Source organism: Balaenoptera acutorostrata, chromosome 5 (assembly GCF_949987535.1).
Source record: "Balaenoptera acutorostrata chromosome 5, mBalAcu1.1, whole genome shotgun sequence".
Taxonomy (NCBI): domain Eukaryota; kingdom Metazoa; phylum Chordata; class Mammalia; order Artiodactyla; family Balaenopteridae; genus Balaenoptera; species Balaenoptera acutorostrata.
In genome coordinates, this window is record NC_080068.1 from 72,148,873 (window position 1) to 72,174,334 (window position 25,462).

Here is a 25,462-nt window from a genome sequence, read left to right on the forward strand (position 1 = left end):
TCCAATAACATGATTCTCCTTTCCTTCTGAGACCTCACCAGCAGTGCCTTTAATGTTCATATTTCTAGCAACATTCTATTTATGACCATTTACGTGTTTTCCAAGATGATATGGCTCTCTCTGCCCATGCTTCCTCCTTGCTTCTGAATTTTCACCAGCAGGCACTGTAATGTCCATACTTCTATTGACAGTCTGTTTAAGGGAGTCTAGTATGTTTCTATTATGTGCCTCAAAATTCTTCCAGGCTCTGCCCATTATCTAATTTCAAAGTCTATTTCACATTTTTAGGTATTTGTTACAGCAGCACCCATCTTTCTGATACCAAAGTCTGTATTAGTTTCCTGTAGCTGCTGTAACAAATTACCATAAATGTGCTGGCTTAGAATAGCAAAACCTTATTCTCTCACAGTTCTGAAGGCCAAGAATTCTGAAATCAGTTTCACTGAAACAAAATCAAAGTGTTGGAAAGGCCATGGTCCCTCTGGAGGCTCTAGGGGAGAACTCATTCCTTGCCCCTTCTGGCTTCTGGTGGCTGCAGGCATTCCTTGGCTTGTGACCATAGGATCTCTGCTACCATGGTCAAAGTGCTTTCTCCTTTTCTGTCAGTGTCAAATCTCGCCCTGCCTCTCTCTGATAAAGACACTTGTGAGGGCACTTAGGGCCCAGCCAGATAATCTCCCCATCTCAAGATCCTTAATCACATCTGCAAATTCCTTTTTTCGCTAAATAAATAAAACATTCACCAGGTTCCAGGGATTAGGACACGGATGTATTTTAGGCGGTCAGTTTTTTCAGCTCACCACGACAATATTAGATAAAATTGTACCATTAATGCTCTTGAAGAAAAATTTCAGGCTATAACTTAAAATTGTTTCTTCATAAATTCTAAAAGTTCATCTTGTCAGTTTTTAATCTGAAAGCTGGTAATGACAGTGAACACTACAGAGAACCATCTCAGTTTACCAGTGATATTAAGTATACAACTGTAACCACCACAGAATGACTCAGGTGGGTTTTTCTTATGCATTTCTAGAACGGATGTCTTTCAGCAACAAAGGGTTTGTGCCCCTTGTGCCTTATGATTGTGTTACAGACTGGGGTTGGCAAACTTTTGTCCAATGGACCAGACAGTAATATCTCAGGCTTTGTGAGCCAAATAGTCTCTGTTGGAACTGTTCAACTCTGCTGTTGTAGTACAAAACCAGCCATAGACAATACTTAAATTAGTGAGTATGTCTATGTCCCAATAAAACTTTACAAAAACAGGCAGTGGGTCAGATTTGGCCTGTGAGCCAATTTGTCAACCCTGTTAGAGAATAATACTGAATCACCATTTGACGTTCATATCATGTTTAAAAAGGTAGAACAGCTATTTGCTATAGTGTTTTCAGCTAAACAGATAGATTTTATAAAACTATAAAGGGGAAGAGCTCTGAAGAGTTCAAGAAATCTATAGATTAGAAACCCACGCATACTTCTTAGCCATTTCCATCCCATACGATATGAGAAATCAAATTAAACTAAAATGGGAAAGTAACTGAAGTCAGAGAAGGGAGGTAAGTTTTCAGTGTTTATAGATCGTAGCAGAGATACGTGTCCCTCAGTACCCATTCTTCTTTTTAGAAGCCCCCAGATTTTAGCCGCTCAGAGTCTACATACCCAGGTTCTAGTTAATGGGATATGAGCAAGGATGTATACCACATCTGGGTCATGACAATACAAAAAAGAATAAAAAAGAAGAAAGATGGAAAGCTGCATGCCTTCCATCTTCTCTTTCTCCCTCCTGCAGGTGGAGATGCAGGGATGCAGGGACCCACGACCTGGATGTGCTGGTGGTGAGTCATCTTCAGTCACGCAGATGAGGGCAACACCCTTGGGAGATGGCAGAAGAAAAAGAGGAAAGGAAAGGATCTAGGTCCTCGAATACCTTTGTGAAGCAAAGCTGCCCTATCCCTGTGGACTATCAACCAAACTAGAATTTTCCTTGAGAGAGAAATAAATTTTTTCATTTGCTTAAGCCACTTCTGTTCCCTGGCAAAAGAGTTAAAACCAATATTTTAACTAGCACACAGACTGACTTTTCCACTACTAAACAGGATGGTCTACTGTTTATTCTTAGCAGTCGCTTGACGAATTGTAAGCCTATGACTTCACTTACTCCCTTGATGATAAAATAAACACCATACCTGGGCAGAAGAGCAACACAGGTTGTGAGAACACAAACTAAGTAGAACACTGGATCCAGCATGTGCTCCTGCATAATCCAATAGGGGTTGGATGGTGGGTTGCAAGTTACACACATGGCTCCAAAAACCAAGGCAAAGAAAAAATAAGACAAGATGCTCCCAACGATGACCAACATGTGGATCCAAGTCTGCAAGATAAGAAAAGCAGGGGCGATGAACACGCTCTGATAATTTTGCAGCCTGGCAAAATCTGCTCTGTTGAAGAGACAGCACATTCCAAGCAGTGGGTGAATGGTGTAACAACCCTTAGTGAACAGAACACAAAATATTGAAGCAACAAGGCAAGAGCACCTTTTGTGAATAGCTCATATCAGTGTTGAAGTTCTATAAAACTATGTCAAACACCAAAAAGTAACTCTGGTGCCTAGTTTACTTTGTATTGTCCATGCACCATGAGGTGTTAGGATTTTCTCCTTATTTTTCCATATAGTCACTTACTGGTCTATTTCTTCTTTAAGATAATAGGTTAATCCAGTGAACCTCAAACTTTATCCATTTAAGTAGGTAGTAGACATTACTGTTGCTCACCAATATTCTCATTCTCCTCCTCTAATAAGCATTTGGGAGGATTGCATTTCCCCACCCCCTTGAAATTAAGCATGGCCACATGTCTTGCTTTGACCGATGAAACGTGAATGGAAGGGATGTGCAAAACTTTCTGGTTAGAAGCATGGAAGAGCTGGTGTGCAATTTTCCATACTGTTTCCTTTCCTTCCACGTTTGACCAAGAAGTTCTTCTTGGGGATAATTCCAGGTGGTACAGCTACGAGACACAGCTTGGGTCACTGAGCCACCCCTCAGAGGATAATTTCTCTAGAGCTGTCTGGAACCTTAGTAACTTTACAGGAGCAAGAAATAAATCTCTGTGTATCACACTATAACCTATCCACCTTCATATCTACATAGAGCTTGCATTATTATTTTTTAAAATATTTTTCTGTTAACTGGCTCACTATCTGAGTAAATTTATTTAGAAAGAAAAGCAGATCACTACCTTAAATGTAATATCAGCATTACCTGTCATAACAGTGATGAGTCTGGGGTCTGATCTGTCTTTGTTACGAAGGGAAATTAGCAAGAGTTATTGTGATAAAAGTAACAGCCCCAAACAGAATTCTTCTCTGACATAATCTGAAGTATGAGAGAATCACCTTCATGTTATGCAGTAGTCATTGTTATTTAGTGCAGTGTACAGTCCCACCTAAAATCACTGTGTATACCATGGTGGTATATATTACTCTTTTGGGAGAAGACTGCTTTTATTAATCATTTTTACTTTTTAGGGCTATAATTCTCAAACAAGACCCAATATTCTCCGTTTTCCTCTTAACCTTGCAAAGTATTTCTCCAGGGTAGATAGCTTCACAAGAGTCACAAAGACTGCTCATATTTTATAAAGATACACAAAATGCTCAGAAAATGTTGGCCCAATTTTTTTTTTTTCTCAAATGTTCTTCCTTCCCACTGAGCCCTGAATTTTTTTTTCCTTTAAGAAGCGCTTTTGGCAAGTGAGATGTGACTTGATGGAGTTGACTCGTTTAAATAAATGGATGCAGTTAAAGTCAAGGGACGCTGGGTAAAAACTGACAGGGAGGTGGGAGAGGTGGCAAAGGGATGGTGAGCAAAAGTGTGAAGGAAACCAATTCATATTCTCAGAATGACTGCCTCTTACTGACAATAGACCTTCAGAGGCCATGAGCTTTAGCCTCCCCTGGCGTGAGAAACAATTCTTTACTGATGCATCCTTTACAGAGCAGTCACTGTTCTTGGCACCTAGCTTTCACTCCCCTTCTCTTAGTGAAGACACCCAGCATTATGCACAGTCTTGGTAAAATATTCCTCCTCTCGCCAAAGCCTATGGCTGGAGCTAAGGAAACAGAATTCTATCACCAGGGACTGAACCTGGAGCACAATGAATGAGGCAAGAGCAGAGAGAAAATGACTGGGGCCAATTCAGACCAGAGTACCAGCCTGCTAAGCCTGTCCATCAGTTTCTGTTCCCTGGATCTCTGAAGCCACTCTGGATCCTCAGGATGTTTTTCTGTTTGTTTGTTTTACCGTGATTTTCAATATATTTTGAATAACTTTTCCATTTGCTCAGGTTAGTCAAAATAGATTGCCGTTGCTCATAACCACTGAACCCAAACTGACACTTGACGTGTTAGAGCCTTTGGAACACTAATCAACGTCAGAACTTAAGACACTTCCTTAGGCAGTAGCAAAAGTACCTACATAATTGCTTAAAAATGAAATTCAACAGATATTCAAACAACCCCAAATATTTTAGTTCTAGAATTCTCTTTACTCTTCCCATCTAGTATTTGCAGACATTAACCTTTTACAACACTTTAGGCTTGTAAGTTCTGGTTATAGCAGATTATAAGCAAAGCAGGTGATGTCAAAAATATTCAGCCCTACTTAAGAAATTATAAATAATCTCAATATATAACTTCGTATAACATTTAAAACTATAACCTCATTCAGCTATTTCCTATTTGAAACGCATCACCACCAACATGTTACATATACCCCAAACACTGGTTAGTCATTTAATCACTCATGTATTCATTCAAATATTTTTTGAGCACAAACTGTGTGCCAGTCTTGTCCTAGACACTGGTATACAGTGATGAACAAAATAAACATGGACCCTGTCCTCAAAGAGATTATAGTCTAATGTAGAAGAGAAACACGAATAGTATAATCACATAATTAAATGAAGAATTATAAGTTATTATTAGGACTATGAATAAAAACAGGATGGTGTGAAAAAATGGATGGTGAGGGAAGGGCTCTTGGGAGAAGCAGCGCTTTTGCTGAAACCTAAAATAACTTTTGAGCTGGGTAAAGTACAGGGATCCAAAAGCGGACTAGGAATGCTCCCATCAGAAGATATGGTCAATGCTAAGGCAGTTTACTTGTCAGACATGGGTGGGATGTTCTTCACTTGCAGAAAAAGGTTTAAAGTAAAGCTCTCTTTATCTGAATCCTTTATATTAGCTTTGCTGCAGAGATACCCTGCAATCATTTTGATGAAAAGACTTAACTTTATCATTAAGCTGGCAACTAAGTTCAAAAAGACCTAGTTGTAAATGAAATGAATGGTAAAAATTCTGGAGGGAGGGCTTCCCTGGTGGTGCAGTGGTTGAGAATCCGCCTGCCAATGCAGGGGACACGGGTTCGAGCCCTGGTCTGGGAAGATCCCACATGCTGCGGAGCAACTGGGCCCGTGAGCCACAACTACTGAGCCTGCGCGTCTGGAGCCTGTGCTCCGCAACAAGAGAAGCCGCGATAGTGAGAGGCCCGCGCACCGCGATGAAGAGTGGCCCCCACTTGCCACAACTGGAGAAAGCCCTCGCACAGAAACAAAGACCCAACAAGCCAAAAATAAATTAAATAAATAAATAAATTAAAAAAAATTCTGAAGGGAGAAAAAGATAATTTTTTTTTTTTTTTGTATTATGAGAAAAGCATCAAATCATCACTTACAAAAGTCAGTATATTGGGGCTTCCCTGGTGGCGCAGTGGTTGAGAATCTGCCTGCCAATGCAGGGGACACGGGTTCGAGCCCTGGTCTGGGAAGATCCCACATGCCACGGAGCAACTAGGCCCGTGAGCCACAATTACTGAGCCTGCGCGTCTGGAGCCTGTGCTCCGCAACGAGAGAGGCCGCGATAGTGAGAGGCCCGCGCACCGCGATTAAGAGTGGCCCCAGCTTGCCACAACTAGAGAAAGCCCTCGCACAGAAACGAAGACCCAACACAGCCATAAATAAATAAATAAATAAATAAATAAATAAACAAATACTTAAAAAAAAAAAAAAAGTCAGTATACCAGGATTATGGCATTACACCTGTTTTCCTTTTAGTTGAAAGGCAACAGCTTGGTCTTGAAGGATGCTGTCCATAGAAGCGTAATTGTTTCTCCAGCCTGACTCACCTCCACTAACCATCCACACCGTGGATACCACCAAGGGGCCCAGGCAGGTGTGCTCCACTCTCCCTGGCTGCACATCAACCTCAGCATAACGGCACTCAACGATCCACAAGAGTGGTCGTGGATCACCCTTCTTCCTTGGAGTCATTACTCTTCTTATGACCACTTGTCTTCTAGGCATGAAGACAATTCCCCCAATGACAGTTTCAGGCTACTTCAGAGGCAGGAAAACTACTCACCAAACTCTTGCTTTCAATTACCAGATGGAGGAGAATGATGAACAGAGCGGCCGTGTTCAGGGGGTTTCCAAATGTAAAGATGTCAATGTCTGAGCCCTGGTAGGTCTACAAAGAGAGAATAAAAGTTGGTGATCTTGGAGAGGTGTGCACCCTCAGTGGCACAGTATCATCGGTTTCATCACTCTATTCCACGACCCAAGTGAGGACTGAGTCCCTTTCTTCAGTGTCCCTGATAACTGATCATTTAGGATAAACTTGAACATTTTTAGAAAAAGAGACTGACTCTCTCCCAGACAGGCCATCTAAATTTTGAACTTTTTGGTTGGAATTCCTCTTTATTCTGAATCATAATTCATTTTCCTTGATCCTTTTACTTATACTTCCAACTCTTTGAGGTATAGAGAAAGATCAAATATGTTCCACTTAACAGAGCTGAAAATCTTTGAAGCAGGTACTATGGCTAACCTGAGTTTATACCTTGGTTAAGTAAATATCCACCTCTCTCATATGCATATGTCCTCAAAGTCCTTAAAGGATTCCTCAAATGACACAATTTTCTGATCTTTTACGATTCTAGTCATTCTCTTCTAAATACACTTCAGATTGCCTTATCTATATACCTCTTGAAATGCAGTATACCTAGAATATTCCAGCTGGGTAAATTCAAGTAATTTTATTTGAATAAAGAATGAAAATTGTTAACTTAGAGACTATTACCTTTTCCCTTTTTATTACTGAACTTTTGTTAACCATCCATGATCATATTAGTGTTTTCTTCCAGGGAGGGGTGTGTGTGAATGGGCAACTACATCATGCTGCTTTGTGCTTGGTGTTGGCCTAAATTTTTAAGTTCATTTACACATTCTCTGCTTAGTCACATTTCTTCCATTCTTTACCTGTATAACAATTTTTTTTTTTTTTTAAGTTTTGGGGAGCCTGCTTAAATTTAATACTCTGAATGGCATCCTGGTAGAATTAGCTCAGCACTCACGAATAACAGCTTCCATGTTCTGACTTTGCCTCTCTGATTCTGACTCATTTAATTATAAGCCAGGCTTTCAACTTTAAAGTCATTGATGAAAACGATCAAGCAGTACAGGGCTAAAAAAGAGACCCAAGAGGACTCAGCTAAGCACTTCTCTCCAAATTTAACCCATTACCTAACATATTTGGGAGGAGTGTTATAATTTAGTCAGTAAATAATCAACTTGATTATATGAGCAAACTACCCTAATATACCCATTCTATATGCTGATACTGGTGACAGAGTACAAAGAAGTACCATTGATTAACAACAAATCCTTTGAGTGAACAAGGACTTACATAGTAAGGCACAAAAAAGCAGACCAGGCTTTGATAAAAGGCATCCAGCAAGGTGATCCAGAAGGTGAGTGGTAAGTATGCCTGAAAATGAAACAGATATTGGGGAGGGAGTAAGATTAGTAACAGTCAAGCAAGATCAAGGAACAACGCAAGCCAGTACTTGTTTTTGCTTCTCTGAGAGAAAACGCTATTCCTTCATTCTCTCACTCACAAAACAGGTGGGGTTTGTAAGCAGTAGTGGAAGAATGAGGGGTGATAATTGAATGAGATGAGTTCACGGGGGAAAAGAAACCCTGAAGGAACTCTTCTTCAACTCGTATTGCTTTTATCATTGGATCAATCTTAAATCTACCTCAAATAAGGATAGTAGTACTAATTTTCCATTTCCCATTGATCAGAAAACACTGTTTCAAAAACTTCTCCAATCCATCCACCTTTATTTCCATCACTCTCTTCATTCCAATTCACCATCATATGAATGATGGGAGAACCATCTAACTGGCCTCTTTGCTTCCTCTCTTAGCCCTAATCCAACCTTCCCACAGCAGCCAGATGGTTTTAAAAAATGTAAATCAGGTCATGCCATCTCCCTAATTAATCAAACTGACCCCCCTCCTATTCCTCCAATGACTTCCACTGCGTTTCCCATACAATCTAAGTTCCTTCCCATGGTCTAGGAGGTCCTGCATGGTCTGCCCATGGAAGCCCCTGCTCTCCAGGGCCACCCACCTGTTCTTACTGTCATGCACCATCCTCCCAACACACAGACTTCACCCTATTTCTCAAATATGCCAATCCCTTCTTTCCTCAGGGCTTCGCCTGTGCTGTCATCTCTGCCAGAAATTCTTCCTGGACCTCCCACACGACCAGTTCCTCACTATTCATATCCCAGCTCAAATACTACTTCCTCATAGAGGCACAGACCCCAGACCAGTCTAAAAGTCATGCCCACTTAATGATTTACTAGCATGGCATCCTTAGAAGTCTCTCATCACCACTGGAAATAACCTTATTTGTTTACCTAATGATTTTATGTTTCTCTCAACAGAATGCAAGCTTCATAAAGTGGGACCTGGGCTCTCTTATTCAAGTGATTAAAACAGTGCCTGGTACACAGCAGGTACTCAAATATTTGTTGGATTAATAAACTATTCTTATATAACTTTTCATGTGCTAAACTGCTTCCCACCAAAAGCTTGTAGAAACAGAGAAAGATCAAGTAGAGATACCAGTCAAGTGATTGAAAACAGGTTTTCAAACAAAAGATAATTCTGATCAAATAGTAATGTGTGTGCAAAAGGATTCTGAGGTTCCATTCAGACCCAGCAGGATGGATGGAGTGCTACAGTGTTCTAGTGATGTCTGCCATGAACAAAAATGACAACACATGTATCATATCCCTGAGCTAGTCTTCCCTTTTCTTAACCTGTTTATAGTCTTATTTCCTTTCAAATGCAAAAAGAAACTGAAATTTTCTTGAAAATGTGTAATTGTCTCCTAAAGCTTTATAAGTATACATCTCCATATAAATTCTTCTGTCCTTCAAGAGATTACACTTAGAAGTTCTACATCTTTTTTTTTTTTAATCTCTTTGTCCTCTGTAAAATCAAAGCAATGAAGATTCATCATTTCCAGTCTACTTTCCCCTGTAGCTTCTTTTACAATTTTGTCATGGGAAATGATGGAATCTTCTACCTGCCTTTCTTCATCCAAGTGTCCATAAATTCTAAGCAGAAGCACAATCAAATGGTGGAAGAAAATGTGGCAGAGTCAAAGGGGCAACCAAAATGTCACTGGACAAGAGAGAACAATTTCAGGATAAGCTAAAATATAGCTTCATGCTTCTAGCGGAAGAGAGGTTGCTCAAAAAACCTAGAGCCAAAAGGTTAACAAGCACACTTTCTCCACAGTAATGTGAACAAGGGGAATTAAGGGCAGAGAAGGGTCATGGATAAATGAAGGGCTAAAGGGAGTAACTCATGGGATCTCCTGGAAACTGAGAGGGAAAATCTGGACATGAAGTCAAAGCCAGGAAAGAAGGCCGTGTGGGTGATGAGAGATGGGTAATAGACGATTGCTTCTTGGAAGGGACGCTTCTGGCTGCAGCCTTCCAGACTCATCCCCTTTCAAGGAGAGAGATGCTATAACCCTGGAGAGTATATTTCATGACACCAAAGACAGGAAATGGCCCAAGCATAAAATAGAATTTGTTTGGAGGCCAAGTTCAAAGGAAGGGCAACTCTTCCGGAAGGTAAAGTCAATGAAATTAATTACCTTTTATCAATAGCCACATGCTGGGACTCTGCCTGCTTTACCGTGTATTATAAAACTGGCCAGCTCAATATAACAATGTGTGCAAGGCTTGATAGCAGTGTTCAACAACAGGAAACAATGACCTCAACTCTTCCAAGGGTAAAGACCAATTACAATGTTCAGGCTGAACAAATAGGCTTTTAAAACACCAAGCTATAAAAACGTTAAAGGTCTGATTTTACCCCTCTTTCCCCAATGGACTTGGAATTTAACTTAGACCTAGGGTACAGGACAATCTTCATTAATATCACCCACATATTCCTGCACCCTGGCCTTGAACTTCAAGTCAGATTGGACTTTTTTAGGAAAACCTCATGTGGTTCTTTGATCTGAATGGGTTGGATGATATTAAAGGATTATAAGGATTTCTTCCTCCCTGGAAGTTGACTTCTCCTCCATGTTGCCTGCTCCATGAGCCTAAGGACATTAAATTACCCTCCAGTCTCAAAAGGCAGTTCAACCCAGAATAAAATTAGATTGATGAAAATAAACGCATCATTTTAAATTCAGGATTTCCTCGAATTTTTGGTTAAGTCTGGAGTTGGGGGTGGGGTAAAAATAACAATATTGAGAGCGTAATCTTACTCAATCCTCACACCGTCTCCATAAAGTAAAGAAACCGGAGTACAGGCAAGTTAAATAACTTACCAAGGTCACATACCACTGAACCCGAATTTAAACTCAGGCTAAACATCACCCATCGTTTCTAACATGTGCTGCTCTGGGTCAGCGTCTTCAGAACAGTGAGGCCAGTAAAGTCCGCCCTGTGGATTTCTCATGATGGGTCTCATTTTTGTCTCTCCAGTCCTTTTACAGGAAACCCTCCTTCCCAATCCTGTCCATAGGGTTCAGCTCTGTCCTCAGGAATGATCTATGGCCCAGGCCTAGTCAACGAGAAAATGATCTTTCCAGCCACAATGATAAGCACAGGGAAAGGCATGGGACTCAAGCTGGGCCAAGGAGTTGTAACCAGCACATTGACAGTTGCTTTAAGAATACTGCTGTTTGGCCACCATTAGTCCTGGATTTTGCAGCTATGAGAGCCAATATATTTCCCTTTTTCATTAAGCCAATTTGAGCTGGTTTTCTGTCACTTGCAACTGAAAGAGTCCTGACTAACAGAGTCCTTTTCTCAAGGCTAGAATATCTGACCAGATTGACCCCTCAGCTTTGTCCTCTTATACGTGTCTACAGGTTGCTGGTCCACCTCAGTCTCTGTGATCCTGACAATGTCCTTAGGAGAGCACTTCGGATTTCTGGCCATTAAACAGCGAAGGGGTGGAGGGGCACCCAAGGACCAAAGATAGCATCAGTGTTCTTTCTGCAGCACAGCAGGGGATCAGGAACCGGAGTTTACCTGTACCACCTGTGAGCTTGGTGACACGGGCAGATTACTTAAAGTACCTCCCTGTGCCTGACTTTCCTCATCTAGTGTGAATAACAATAGCATCTACCCTGCAGGATCATTTTGAGAAGTAGATTTATGTATGTTAAGGACTTATAACAGTGCCTGGCATGTAAGAGGCATTACATAAATGTTCATAAGACCAGCTCAATGCTGGTTATTAATTTTATAAAAGACAAATTAGAAAAAAAAGTTTTGAGACAGCTAGCCCAATTAATCGGCAACTACAATACTATAATAAGAGGAAATGAGACATAAGGGACATATCAGGGGTGGATGGACAGGACTGAGAGATCAGTTAAGGGGAGGTGGGACATGGGTTTAGCGAGAGGGAGCCGTTAAGTTCACACCACTATTTTGCGTGACAGCAGAACCTGAAGAATGTAATTTTGGCTTTAGAACCAGACTAAAAAGCGTTCCCATCCTAGCTCTGCCATTTTTTAGCTGTGAGGTTTTTGGAAAAATTATTCAGCCCCCCTGAAGTTCACATTCTTTCTCTTAGAATGGGAACAATACCAAGTTCTCTCTCAAAGTGCTTTGTGAAGATAAATGGGACTGGGGATATTTAGTAGTGTGCACAAAAGGCAGCACCATGGGGTATAGTAAATATTAGATATTATTAGTTGTAAGGTCTGAGGACTGGATTTCTGCTTATAAATACCTAAGATCTTTCACAGTTTTATTTGTGTTCATCTCAGAAGCGACTGACTTAATAGCTGCTGTGTTAGTAGAGATCTTTGGAAACAAACAGATGATTCAAATAGTTTTCAATACCCAACAACATTGGAGCTGAGCAACTGTGACAGCAGCTACGTATCGGTCTGTGCATTTTTGCCATACACCCACCTCTGACTTCTGGCCGTTCCTGTAAAGCTCAGGCAGTCGCATGAGGGTCTCTGCAGACACATCTTTCTCCAGAACACCGTAAATGACGGGAGGGGCAGATGTGAAAAGGAGGTTGAAGAAGATCAAGACCCAGTAGTCAGTCATGGATGTTCCTGAAAACCCACAAAAGAACTGGTACCAGAAAAGGAGGTTCACATAGGCCTAGGGACACAAAGAGGAACATTCGCGTCTTAGAGTCAGCAATGCGTGCTAGGACCACACACGCCACTGTCCTGAGTCATGTGATCTCCGCCCCTCCTTTCCTCACTTACAGAATGGAAGACCACAACTTACCTTGCACGTTTTTTTGGTAAATGTTTAAGTTAAAACACACACACACACACACACACACACAGACCATTTACTATGTGGTGCTGGCACTGTTCTAAGAGCTTTAAAAAGAATACATTTAATTTTTGTAACAACTTGGGAATTACTGTTGTTCCCATTTTATAGATGAGGAAAGTAAGGCACAGAGAGGCTAAGGAACTTGCCCAAAGTTACCTGGCTAACACGTAGCAGAGTCAGTATTCAAATGCAGATGTTCCAGCTCCAGATGAAGAGAATCTAGCCCTATGCCTGGTATGTAGCGCCATACAACAAGTGTTCATTCTCTTGCTTTCTGGGTTCACAATTATTTTTTCCTGGTGAAATGGGATGGTGTCAGTTGAGTGGCCAACCATCCCAGTTCGCTTGGGACTGAGGAATTTCCCAGGACATGGTACTCTTACTATAAAAACTAGGACAGTCTCAGGAAAACCAAGACAGGTGGTCATGCTAGAGTACAGGCACATACATAGTTTCTGATTTTGTCTCACGCAGAGTTAAGTCCATGATAGCAAACGCTCTGTGCCCTGAAGCAAGGCAGGCCACAGGAAAGGTCACTGGGCTTAGAATTAGGGGGTCTTGTTTCAAGTCCTAGGGAAACTTCCTATTGACTATATGACTTTAGGTCATTTTAATAACCTCTCTGAATTTTGGTTTCTATGTCCGGAAAATGAGAATTATACTACATCAGGTCTTAGTATCAAGATCCAGTTAGCAACTGCTCATGACCTGTAAAATGCCTTTTTATCGATTTTAATTAATTGATTAAGATATTATTGTTGGCACCACAGATACACTGAAACACCTCAGGATGGGGGCCACAATCCTTAGAATAGAGTTTCTTAGTCTAGGGTCCATGGATATGCATTATGACTCACTCCTGAAAATGTACTAGTTTTAGGTATATGCAGTTTGGGGCACTATTCTGGGGAATGAATCCATAGTCCTCGTCACTCTCTCAAAAATTGCCCAAGATGCAAGAACCGCAGTCTCAGAAAGCTAAGCTATTCGAATGGCTTCTGATACTGGCCCTGTTCTCCATAGTTTACAAACCATTTGTTGTTTGGCTAGGTGAGAAAAAGGTAGAAACAAGTCAGGAGGATTTCAGTGTGAACGCCATCAAGGTTTATGGAGCAGAACGACCCCAGGGTCCTTGCTCCCTGGTGATGTACTCTCTACTAATAAACACCCCCTCTTTCCAAGGGCACGTGGCATCTCTTTTTTTTTTTTTCATGAGACAAAATTTTTAATACTTAACAACAGTTGGACATTTGTTTTATCATAATGTCCTAGTCTCCTTCTAATATGAGTTAGAAATATGGAGTTAAAAGGAAGGGGGAGAGGACACAGTGGACTGCATCATAATAGAAGAGAAGGTAGAAAAATGCAAAGGTATTTTAAAAACCCGGGAGACGGGCTCCCCTCTAAAAGTCATTGACCACTAAGTCCTGGAATTTTAAATTACAAATCACAGCTTTCCCCAGAATCACACTGACAGAGATATTATACATTTCAAATATTTTCATAAAGTATCAAGGCTTTCTTAAACTTTGACTGAATGTGCTAATTCCAATCAGTAAAGTACTGAAAGCTTCCTGAAAAGTTCATCGTGCTATAGGAAAAAAAATGCTCCTGCTGATTGACCGACAGACAGACATGCAAGCACCGATCTAAATTACATATTTGGGATATCCTAAGAATGACCCATTAAAGTCATCTTTTTCCTAAAGATGGCATTTCAACAGAGTGATGTAAATTTCTGTTTACTACTAACTTGCTACATACGTACTTTAAAGACCAAGAATAAATGTGGTCTGAGAATCATGACATATTTACATAATCACCCCACCTAGAAGGGATTTAGGTGAAGCCATCTAAGGTCCACATGGGTTTATGACAGAGGAAACTGAAATTTAAATGGTTTGCTGAAGATTAGAAGCCAGGAATCCTACTACTCAAATTCTGCCCTTCTATGAATTACATAGTCAAAATTAAGTTCCTTGACCATCAAATAGCTACCAAGCACAAACACGTTTTACAGGCTTGCCAAAGAATTCTTCATCTGGGAGTGCTAGCCAGCTACAGCCTAAGGCACTATACTGGGTTTTCATCTGTATCTGTGTCTTCAATATACCACATGGGACATCCGTCTGGCGACAGCATATATACATATATATTTTTTATATCTCCCGTAAAATGGAAGCAAACTTTTTCATTCTCTACTGACAGAAAGCATTAAACATTTCACAATTCTGCTTGTCACAACCTTTTTATGGAAGGTCAAAAACTGGATTCTAAACGAATCAGACAGGGCTTAATTGAATTTAAATGCATAGGGAATAGAAAATGCTAGCAGATGGACAAGCCTAGCAATCTGCTGTCAGCAGCTGAAACACAGCACATTCCCAGATTATTCCTGGTAAGACAGCAGAAGTGCTCCTGGCTGCTTCCCAAACATCAATAAGCAAAGTGCGCTTAGCGTCGGGCCCTTCCTCTTCACCCCTTACACAAGCTGGAGTGGCAGGGAGAAGGGAGGGGGGCGAATTCTCTGGAGCTACATACCACGTTCTTGTAGAAAAAATAGAGAATCATGTTGGAAAGTCGGGTATAACACCAGTGCCCGTGGACAAGGAGTAGCTTGCTGAGATGTTTAAACTGAGAAATGGCAAAGTCACTGGCCATCACAGCCTGCAGAGGCAACGGGGAGAGAACGTCACCCTGAGCAATGGAACACGTTACAACAGACACAGCACAGCAGCCTAACTGCCAGCAGGCTCAGACTGGTCAAATATGTGGTTTTAACCTTAGACCGGAAAAAAAAAACAAAAAAAACACAACCTTCAAACAAACAAAAACCCATGAATACAGAGCCTTAACGGGTTACCTGGAGTTACCACGCAGTTTTCCAATGTGGTCCAATGAAACAAAACTTCTCTCTGGTCACCATTCATGATGTAATTTCAGCAAGTGTACTTTCCCTAGAGAGCAGCCCCCTTACCAAGAACTCTGCGCGTGACTGTGCATTTGCTTCTCCTCCATGAGGAGAATATTAAAAGCATATAGTCATGACTTCACGTGACTTTGTATAATGTTAGCAGGCAAAGGAGGTATTTGAATTTCTCATCTTTTATAGAGATGTCGTAATTTATCATTCTCGGGAAACCTAAGCCTCACATCCCACTTTCCTTTGACAGCACTTGCTCCATACATGACAAGCAAGTCTTTTGGACAAGCTTCTATCTGAATTTTGTGCCTAAAACACTAGTCAACACACATGCGCGCAAACGAAAATAGGACAATCCCACTTCCCTCATTCTCTCCTATCTTCTCTCCCCCTCTCCCTCTCTCTTTAGGATTTTGAGATATTTCATTCAAATCCTTAGTATCTCTCATCAGTGTCAAAAGTCATACAGCTATTGCAGTGCTAAAAATATATATCCTTATGACTTAGATAAGTTATGTATTTTTAAACTGAACAAGTGAGCCACAGAGCTAAAACTACCCAGGGAGATTACCATAATACTCACCCAGTAAATAATCAGTGAACGAATGGCTAAATGTCCTGTCACCCACTCCTGAGCTAGCCGCAGACATCCTCACTCTACCACAGAGGTTTGACCATGGAGAATGCTGCCTTTGGATGGGCGGGTCAAGTTCATGGTGTTTGGGTGCACAACATCCACTCACCTGCATGCCTTCTTGACCTGAGATCCCAATCCCAACGTCTGCCACCTGTATCATGCTAACATCATTGGCACCATCACCTTTGTGAAACAGAAGAAAAGGTGCGAAACACATGAGGAGCAAAGAGAAGCTGCCAACTGTGCAAATCAACACTCAAACAAACAAATCCTTCAAAGTTTATCCCATGTCTCCAAGTTGCCTGGAAGCTAGCTAAGCAGAAATGCAACGTGGCATCCCACTGCCATCAGGAAGAATTCCATACTCAACACTGCCTTAAAGTCCTTCATGCTACAGCCCCTACCTGGACTGACCTCCCCTTTCTCTCTGTCACTCACTCTACTTTCAATTTTCCAGGTGTACCCTACTCCTTCCAGCCCTGCACATGCTGTTTCTCTATTTTTATAGCACTGTCCTCTTATCAACCCTGCCCCACCCTGCTGGATTTCAAGGGCTCTTGCGCTCAGCTTAGATAATCCCTTCCTCTGGGAAATCCTTCTCATGTTCCTTTTAGATCCAATGCCTCTTCCTTAGGCTCCAAGCACCACCCTATGAATCTCTATCATACCTATCATGGTATTAAGCTTGCTATAGATTTGTCTTCCCAACACATTGGAAGCTTCTTTAGAGGAGGTATTACATTCCTGCTGGTAATGAACATCTGTTGTCCCCAACTGTCCAGCAAGCTTGACTTGTTTTCTGGTAATAGTATCCTGATTTTCCTTGGGAACTCTGAGTCCATGAGTCTCTGAGCCCAAACCACCAGATTTGGGATGGGCAACTGACTCAGGCCTGGACAATTACCACTGCCTGTTCCCTGGCCTCAGTGGTTGGTTCAGAGATGGGCACGTGATTCAGTTTAATTGATAGAATTGACATGTCCAGGGCTCTAGCCTCAGGAACAGATGGATCCAGGGGCTTCAACAATTCACTCATTTATATGCTCATTCAATAAGATAGTTGAACAAAATTTCACCCTAATCCTGATACTTTATTCCAGCAACTTGAGAAGAGGTGCTATCTTTTCTATCAGGTTGCTAATAGGATAAGATATAAAGGTGGGAATTTTCAGTAGCTGTACCAGCACCCTGAGGGGAGATGCTACCTGAGACTGAAAATAATCCAGGTGGAAACAGAGACTATAAGAGATGGCTGAGTCCTCATCTTGCTAATGTCTGAACTTTGGAGTGTCTCAGAGCTTAATCTCACCCTGTTTCTCTTCTCCACTTACACTCATTTTTTTGGTAATCTCATTGATAATACTATCGAGGCTTTAAATATCACCACTAGACTTACAATTCCCAAATTTATGTCTCTAGCCAATTCCTCATTGCTAAATTCCAGACTTTATCTCCAGCTGCCTACTTGACATCACTGTTTAGACATCTAATGGATTTCTCAAACTTGACATGTATAAAACCCAACTCCTGCTTCCCCGACTCCATCTCAGTAAATGGCAGCTCCATCCTTTCTGTTCTCAAGAGACAAAACCTTGACATCCCCCTTGACCTCTTCTATTATATAAAGTATCCAATCCGTCAGCAAATATCAGCAGCTCTTTCTTCAAACCATGTCCATTATCTTACCACATTGCACCACCTCCTCTGCTCCGACCTGCGCTCAAGCCACAGTCATCTTTCCCCTGAATTATTTCAGTAGCCCCTCAACTGGTCTCCTTCCTTATGTCCTTACAACCCAGTGGTTACTCTCAACACAGCAGCCAATGTGATCCTTTTCAACTTAAGGCAGCTCATGTCCCTCCTCTGCTCAAAGTCCTCCTGTGGCTCTCTATCTCTTCAGATAAAAGCCAAAATTCCTAATGGCCTCCAAGACTCTACAGGACCTGGTCGCCTGCCACCTCTCTGTCCTTCACTAACCTGCAGAAGACTCTTCCCTTTGCTCAACCTGCTTTGGGTTTGAACACACCAAGCACGGTCCATTGTCTTCTCTGCCAGGAATGCTTCCCCCCCCCCAAGATCTCCTATGGCTCCCTTATCGTTTCCTTCAAGTCTCTGCTTACACACAACTTTATCAGTAAGACTGTCTCTGAAAAACCTATTTAAGATAGAAGTCCCTTCCCCCTCCCCCAATGCTCTGCATCATGACTTTGCTTTATTTTTTTCAATAGCATTTGTCACTATCTGATATCTTATATCTTTATACCTTTTTTTTTTCTTCACTTTTTACTGCATTGCCCTCCTCCTATATGTAAGCTCCTTAAGGAAAGGTACTTTGTCAGTTTTGTATACTCTTGTATCTCCACTGCCTAGAAAAATGCCTGGTACATAGAAGGCACTCAAAAAATAGTTGTTGATTGAATAAATAAATGAATTGTTCATATTCTTGAATTTAACTTTCTCGAAGGTAGAACTCATGGATTTTTCAGGTCTCCGATTCAGTACATTACCCTCCTTAACCCAGGTGATTTGGGGAGCTGACATGTACCACAGAGTCCTATTATATTGTTTCCATGTCACATCTCTACCACCTGGTTCATAAGAGGAGGCCAAATAGGCGATGGAGGGGAAAGGGGAGGGAGCGAGGGGACGGAGGAGAAAGAAGGGAGGAAAAGGGGAGGGAAAGTGGGGGAGGAAAAGGACAGACCGACAGAAGGGCAAACGTGTACAGAAGGAAGGACAGACAGAAGGAACAGCCTCTGGTGTGACATGAAAGTGAGAAGCGCAGGGCTGGGCTCCACTCCCGCTCACCGATGGCCAAAGTCATCACCCGGAGGTGGCTTCGGACCAGTTTTACCACTTCGCTCTTCTGCAGGGGCGTGGCTCGGCAGCAGACCACAGCGTGGCAGCGAGCAGCCAGCTCCAGGAACTGCCTTTGCAGACTCTCCTGCAGTGCAAACTCCAGGGTCCTCCCGTTGATAATGAGTCCAGCTCGCAGCCCTGAGTCCGGGGCCGCAGGAGGCTGGTGTAAAGCCTCACTTGATGCTTGCTCTGGAGAAGCTGGATTTTTCTTCTGAAGTTCTTTCAAGATTGTGTCCATCAGCATCTCACAGGCATTCTTGAAACGAGAGGCAAAGACAGTTAGCCTTGGGGCTCCCCTGCTGGCCACATCCAGCAATATTTATCATTGCTATTCTTTAACATTTGCTGCATCAAGTCAACCCCAGGGAGTGAATAATCGGTTACTTTCCAAGACCTCACAGTTCTTCCACAGAGACTTCTAGAAGTGTGTATATGGGGACAGGATAAAAGGATGGGGTGCATCTCACTTCCAACTGTACAACTAAGAAATAGTTTTAGAATTTCTTCCTTTATTTGTGCAATTTACCTTCTCAAACCATGAATCTCAAGAGCCCTTCGGTCTCATTCTCTCATTTACTACCTGCTTGACTTTAAGCAAATTAATATAACCTCTGAGCCTCAACGTTCTCATGAGAAAAATTCAAATGTCTACATTATAATTCGTTGTGAGGAATAAGTGAAATAATATTGGGTCAGCCAAAAAGTTCATTCGGGTTTTCCGTACGATGTCTTGGACAAACCCAAACGAACTTTTGAGCCAACCCAATACATGCAAAGCTCCTAGTGTGAAGCATGACACAGCAGAATTTAAAACAGTAATAATTATTTTTCTCTTCTTTGATTCAACACATTCACTCACTTACTATTTATTGAGAAGCCACTGTGTATTTGAAAAAATTCTAGGTGCTGGGGATACATCAATGAACCAGAAATCCCCACCCTCACCGAGTTAACATTCTGGTCGATGTTCTTAGTGGCCTCATCCCATTTGGTGTGCATACATCCCTCCACTCTCTGCATCCCACGCTTGTTAGGAAGCTCTTTGAAGACAGACAGCACTTTTAATTTACTTTTGAAATCTTCCTAATGCCTAAAAGAGGGCCACGTTAAGCACCCGATAAATATTCATTAGATGAATTCTACTCAAGAACATGAACAATAAACTTATACAGAAATTACTGTGTCACATGACCACTAAGGACAGAGCCAAACAAAATCCTGGAACGGTGCATTTAAGTTTATACACTAAGCCTGAAATAGTTTATTCACGAAAGAGCCCCTCACTCAGAGGCCATTTACTCTTATTTCAAATGCTATTTTATCAAGCATTTCTCAACCCAAAGCAAAATAAGATGGGAAGTAGGTATGAATATGTAGGCACACAGACACAACAAATACTTAACAACCACATAAACTATAAACAAGAGATTCAACTTCAAAATGGAGCTACCTGGCAACCTTCACCACGAGAATAAATCTGATCCCATACACCTCAAAAGCCCCCATGGAAAAGTATACAAAGATGAATCAAAGATGCTCAGCATAGGCTCAGTATAGAATAGTAAAAAAGTATTTTTAAAAACCTTCCAAACTTTGGTTAAATTAAAAAGGTACATTTAGAAGGTAACGTACCCTGCAGTCACTGAAAATCAAGACCTCTATTAACATGACATGATGGTTAAGATATTTGTTAAGTGAAAATTTATAGCCACAATACTATACAACAGTATAAATACAGTCTGCATAGCATTCACATGCTCATACTGCAGAGTGCAGTCTGACTGGATGCCCTTCAAGATATGAACGTCAATTATCTGGTTTTACGACTGTAGATTGATTCCAGATATTTTTATTCTCTTATTTGAGTACAAAAGTGTTTAGTTGTATAAATTAACTATATTTTCATTATAGAAAATATATACATACACACATAGAGTCAATCTTCATTATGTGCAGATTCCATATTTGCAAATTCACCTACTTGCTAAAATTTACCTGTAATCCTACGATAAAGGTGCTTGCTTGGTCATGTGTGGACACGCGCAGAGTGCCTGAAGATTTGAGTCATGCAACACACACCTTTCCAGCTGAAGCTGAGCGAGGTGGTGATGCCCGACTTAGGTCAGCTCCCACGCTGCAAACAAGTGCCCTTTTCACTCTCTGTCTGGTGACACACTTTTTGCATTTCTGTGCTTTTTGATGGTGATTTCACCGTTTAAAATGGCCCTAACTGTAGCCCTTTAATGCTGTCTAGTGTTCCTATGTACAGGAAGGCTGTGATGTGCTTTATGTAGAAAACGTGTGTTAGACAAACTTCGTTCAAACCTGAGTTATATGCTGTTGGTCATGAGTTCAGTGTTAATGAATCAACTATGTATGTATAAAATTATATATATAAAATATATATAAGATTATATATATATGATTATATATATAATATATACAAAATTATATATGTAATATATATGATTATATACATAATATATATGATTATATGTATATATAAAATAAGGTGTCTTTTAAAAAGAAACATACATGAAACAAAGTTACATATTGATTAGTTGATGAAAGTATTCTGACCAAAGGCTCATGGGAACCTAATCCTTTATTTCCCATAGGGGCAATGGTTCAGTTTTTACTACTTCAGTATTTCAGCAACTTTATAGAACTTAACTCCATGAATAATGTATTTATACAGATAAACAGATACAGGTTATGTAATATGTAACATAATACCAAAAGCATGCTTGACAAGTAATCAGCTGTCAGTGCTTAGGCAATTCACAACCTTTTGGAGTCTCAGGCTATAAGATGGGGATAATTTTATCTGCTCTACTAGTTATAATGGTCAAATGAGATCATGTATGAAAAAGCCTTTTATAGATTCTAAGAAACATGAATATAAAGAGTTACTATCTCAGAAGAAAATTTTAAATGAAATGAAAATAAAACTTAAAGAATTAAGTGATGAATCCTGAAAGGCAATAAATAATCAAGGATATGAGTCTATTAAAACAAAAATAGAATCGAAATTTATGAGAACATAAGGTTTGTAAGTGGCTACATTTACAATAACCTAATTTGCAAATTTAGGAACCAAAGTTGATGGAAACCTGTAAAGTTGAGGTACTACACTATAGATATGATTGGACAATCCATCGGTTGCCAGGTGGCCCACTTAAAATGTCACACGAGCACTGTCCTTCGCTAAACGACAAATTGGGCTCATGACCTTCAATTCCATTTTTAACTCTTAGCATATGAGGGGTGGAGAGTGGGAAAAAGAGAAAATAATACAGTGACTGAGCCCCTACTGTGTGCTTGGGATTTTATATGCATCGACTTGAATCATTATAAAACTCAATTAAATTATGTTCACTCACGGTGTTCCGTTTAGTTATCTGAAAAATTGAGGTGAAATACCTACTGAGAGCAAAAAAAATCTTTTGCATTTAGAAGAGTCCACAGTGGATCTATAAAGATTTGAGTTGGTAGTTTTAAATACCTTTAACCATACATTGTATATTTATAAATAAATTTCATAATACTAATGATTTTACTGCTCACAAAAATGGCATAGTCAAAATTGAACACAAATGATTTATTACTTTTACTTTTAAAAGTTCATTGAACCCCTTTCATCTGCCAGGCACCACATTAAACAGTTTATATTTTCCCATTTAATGCCCACAACATCCCTATGAAATAGACATTACTCTCACATTATAGGTAAGAAAATGACTCAGGAGGGTAACTCGCTAAGGTCACATACCTGGTCACTGGCAGGCTAAGCATTTGAATCCAGGTCTTACCAGACTTCGGGCACTTCCATTTTAGTGACTAAAATGACCAAGCATTTTCTTGTGCTCACTCCCCAGCTGAAACTGAGACCTGGCTGGTGGCTATGCTTGTGGGTCCCTGGGCCACCGTCAACTGCCAAAGAGAACTCACTCTGTGCTGAATAAGGAAAATTCTCTTTCCTCAAAATGTACCATCTAGTTGGTTATTGACTGAGGCCTGACCATAAAAACATGGCTAACCAAACGTGGCAACCTGTGACCAAGACCCAAGACGTGATCCAGGTGAGAAGCTCCAGAAGATTTCTGAGGCAGGTTGCTATGACAGAATGGATGTGACTGATGAAGTCTGACAACTGAGGAAGGAAGGAGGAAGGTTTTCCAAGCAAATTAAACAGTATGCACAAATCTTAGTATCACTATACTACGAATCTTCTGAAAAAAATAAAATGCCTGTTTAATTGATTAGAACATTTGTATTAGAGATTAGTGGCAAAGGTGGAGGGAAGAAGGGGTATTAGAAAAATAGGCTGAGTCCAAATCTCTTAAATTCCTTCTCCTTAAAAAAAAGGAGAAAAAAAAATCCAAAAACCCTTTTTTCCCTGCCCTTAAACAGTTCTTCCAACTTTTGATATTCTCAGATGCACTAGCTAAGATTAACCACTAGAGGGCAGGATTATCCTCTGAGCCTAATTTTAGAATTACCAGGAAAATACTTATTCACCTGACTCCAACAGAAATTACTTCTCCTCAGCTTGAAAGGGGGGTAGATTCCTGTCCCAGAGCTTGACATATTTTGTCATCATGGTCTAAATCTTGTCAAATCAGTGATAATTCAATATGGAGGGGGGGAAGAAAGGCAAATAAAAAGAAAATTTTCTTTCAAGGTCTTTATTCAGCAATGATTCCTTTGAATCATTATATTTTCCAAGCCTTTAGAAGAACTAAACAAGCTATGTTGCTGGATAGAAGCACTAATTATCAAGAAGCTAATGGTTATTGGTTTTTCTTTCTCCTTATGGTCATCAAATCACAAGTATTCCACTGGCTTTGAAAAAACAAAAAGACTGGCTTAATCTCAGTAAACATACTTTACTTTCAGTATTGAGGATGAAAAGCTTGTCATCTGGCTCCAGTAGTTTGCACGCATAAGCAATATTGACAGCTGTCTCCTGTTTGTCTCCTGTCAGCATCCAGATCTTGATTCCGGCTTTGTGAAGGGCTTCTATAGACTCGGGGACCCCCTCCTGCAGACGGTCTTCAATGCCAGTAGCACCTAAAAAATAACCAAAATGCAACAGGGCTTGTAAGAAACAAAAGCCAGCTGAAGCTCATCTAAACTATAACTGAACCCTATCTGCTAGCCAACCCAATCCTGAACTACACAAAAGGTTCCAGTAGCTTCAAGGGGTCCAAATGAAGTGTGAAGACTCAGACCAAAATCATATACAAAGTAATATTTGGGGAAGAAAGCCTCAGCAATCAATGAGTTTATCAAATTTACTTGCTCTCCTTTTGGCTAGCTTGCTTCTCTGTAAATTGAGGGGGTTTCATTCAATTACTTATATATCCTTACTCTTCAATTTTATAATTCCATGATACTCCCAAGGGTAAGGGTAGGCTTTTAAAGACTGTTCTGGTAACACGTATTATCTTTTTTTAATGCTCTTTCATATTATAAGTCCATAATTCCCTTTTCTGTAACAACTGAGGCTAGCTATGTTTTAGAATTCAGAAGTTTTGCAGATTTTTAAAAGGTAAGAGGATATATGTATCATATTTTATAATATCTGGTAATCAAGCATATCAGTATTTTTTAGCAAAACTTACAAATTACAATATTCACACTAATTAGGATAATAAAGACTTTAAATTGTCTTATCAAATCAGGCTTGATTTTGCTGCTAAATGAGCTTTGGCACTAAACTCACAAAGCAGTTTTGAGTTTGGAATTGCAGATGAGGAAATGTGAATCTGTACCACTCACACTGTCACGGAGAAATGACTTAGGAGGAAGATCATTACTCTGTTGGCTAGAGACCAAGTTATATCATTGTTTTTCTCTGAAGCAGAGGAACAGAGCTCAGAGCCTGGTGTTTTGGTGTGTTAGTACTCTAAGGCAGTGTTTTTCAACCTTGGCTGCCTCTTAGAACTACTTGGGGAGCTTTGAAAAATTCAAATGGCCACACCACACATCAGACCAACTGAAACAGAATCCCTGGGCAGGCATCGGTAGTTTTTAAAGTGCTCCAGGTGATTTTAAGATGCAGCACAATCTGAGACAAGAGGTGTCAGGTGTGCAACTTTTAGTTGAAACCAGGAAGTAAGAGAAGAGAGACAAATAAATTTCATTAGCCCAGTTGCAGGCACAGAATAAAGAATATGGGCCCTGGAGTGAGGCAGATCTGAGCTTCTCCCCAGCTCTGCCAGTCACTAGCACGTGACCTTGAACAAGTCATTAAACTGCTCTGTGCCCCAAGTTTCTTCCAAATAAAATAGAGATTTGTTGTACAGATGCAAAAAGACAACACGTATTAAATACCTTATCCAA

The 25,462-nt window shown here is 40.6% G+C and overlaps 1 protein-coding gene across 5 annotated transcripts in view; it reads right to left on the reverse strand.

Moving 5' to 3' along the window:
- Window positions 1–25,462, reverse strand: part of ATP10D (ATPase phospholipid transporting 10D (putative)) — a 142,764-nt gene that overhangs the window by 4,567 nt on the left and 112,735 nt on the right. For all 5 annotated transcript variants that reach the window (XM_007180753.2, XM_057547005.1, XM_057547007.1 and 2 more), the window contains 8 exons: window positions 24,003–24,187; window positions 19,064–19,370; window positions 16,362–16,438; window positions 15,237–15,362; window positions 12,309–12,509; window positions 7,745–7,825; window positions 6,422–6,526; window positions 2,187–2,374 (listed from right to left, as the gene is read on the reverse strand). In XM_007180753.2, coding sequence (XP_007180815.2) covers window positions 2,187–2,374; window positions 6,422–6,526; window positions 7,745–7,825; window positions 12,309–12,509; window positions 15,237–15,362; window positions 16,362–16,438; window positions 19,064–19,370; window positions 24,003–24,187 — 1,270 coding nt within the window. The remainder of the gene's footprint in view (window positions 1–2,186; window positions 2,375–6,421; window positions 6,527–7,744; window positions 7,826–12,308; window positions 12,510–15,236; window positions 15,363–16,361; window positions 16,439–19,063; window positions 19,371–24,002; window positions 24,188–25,462) is intronic.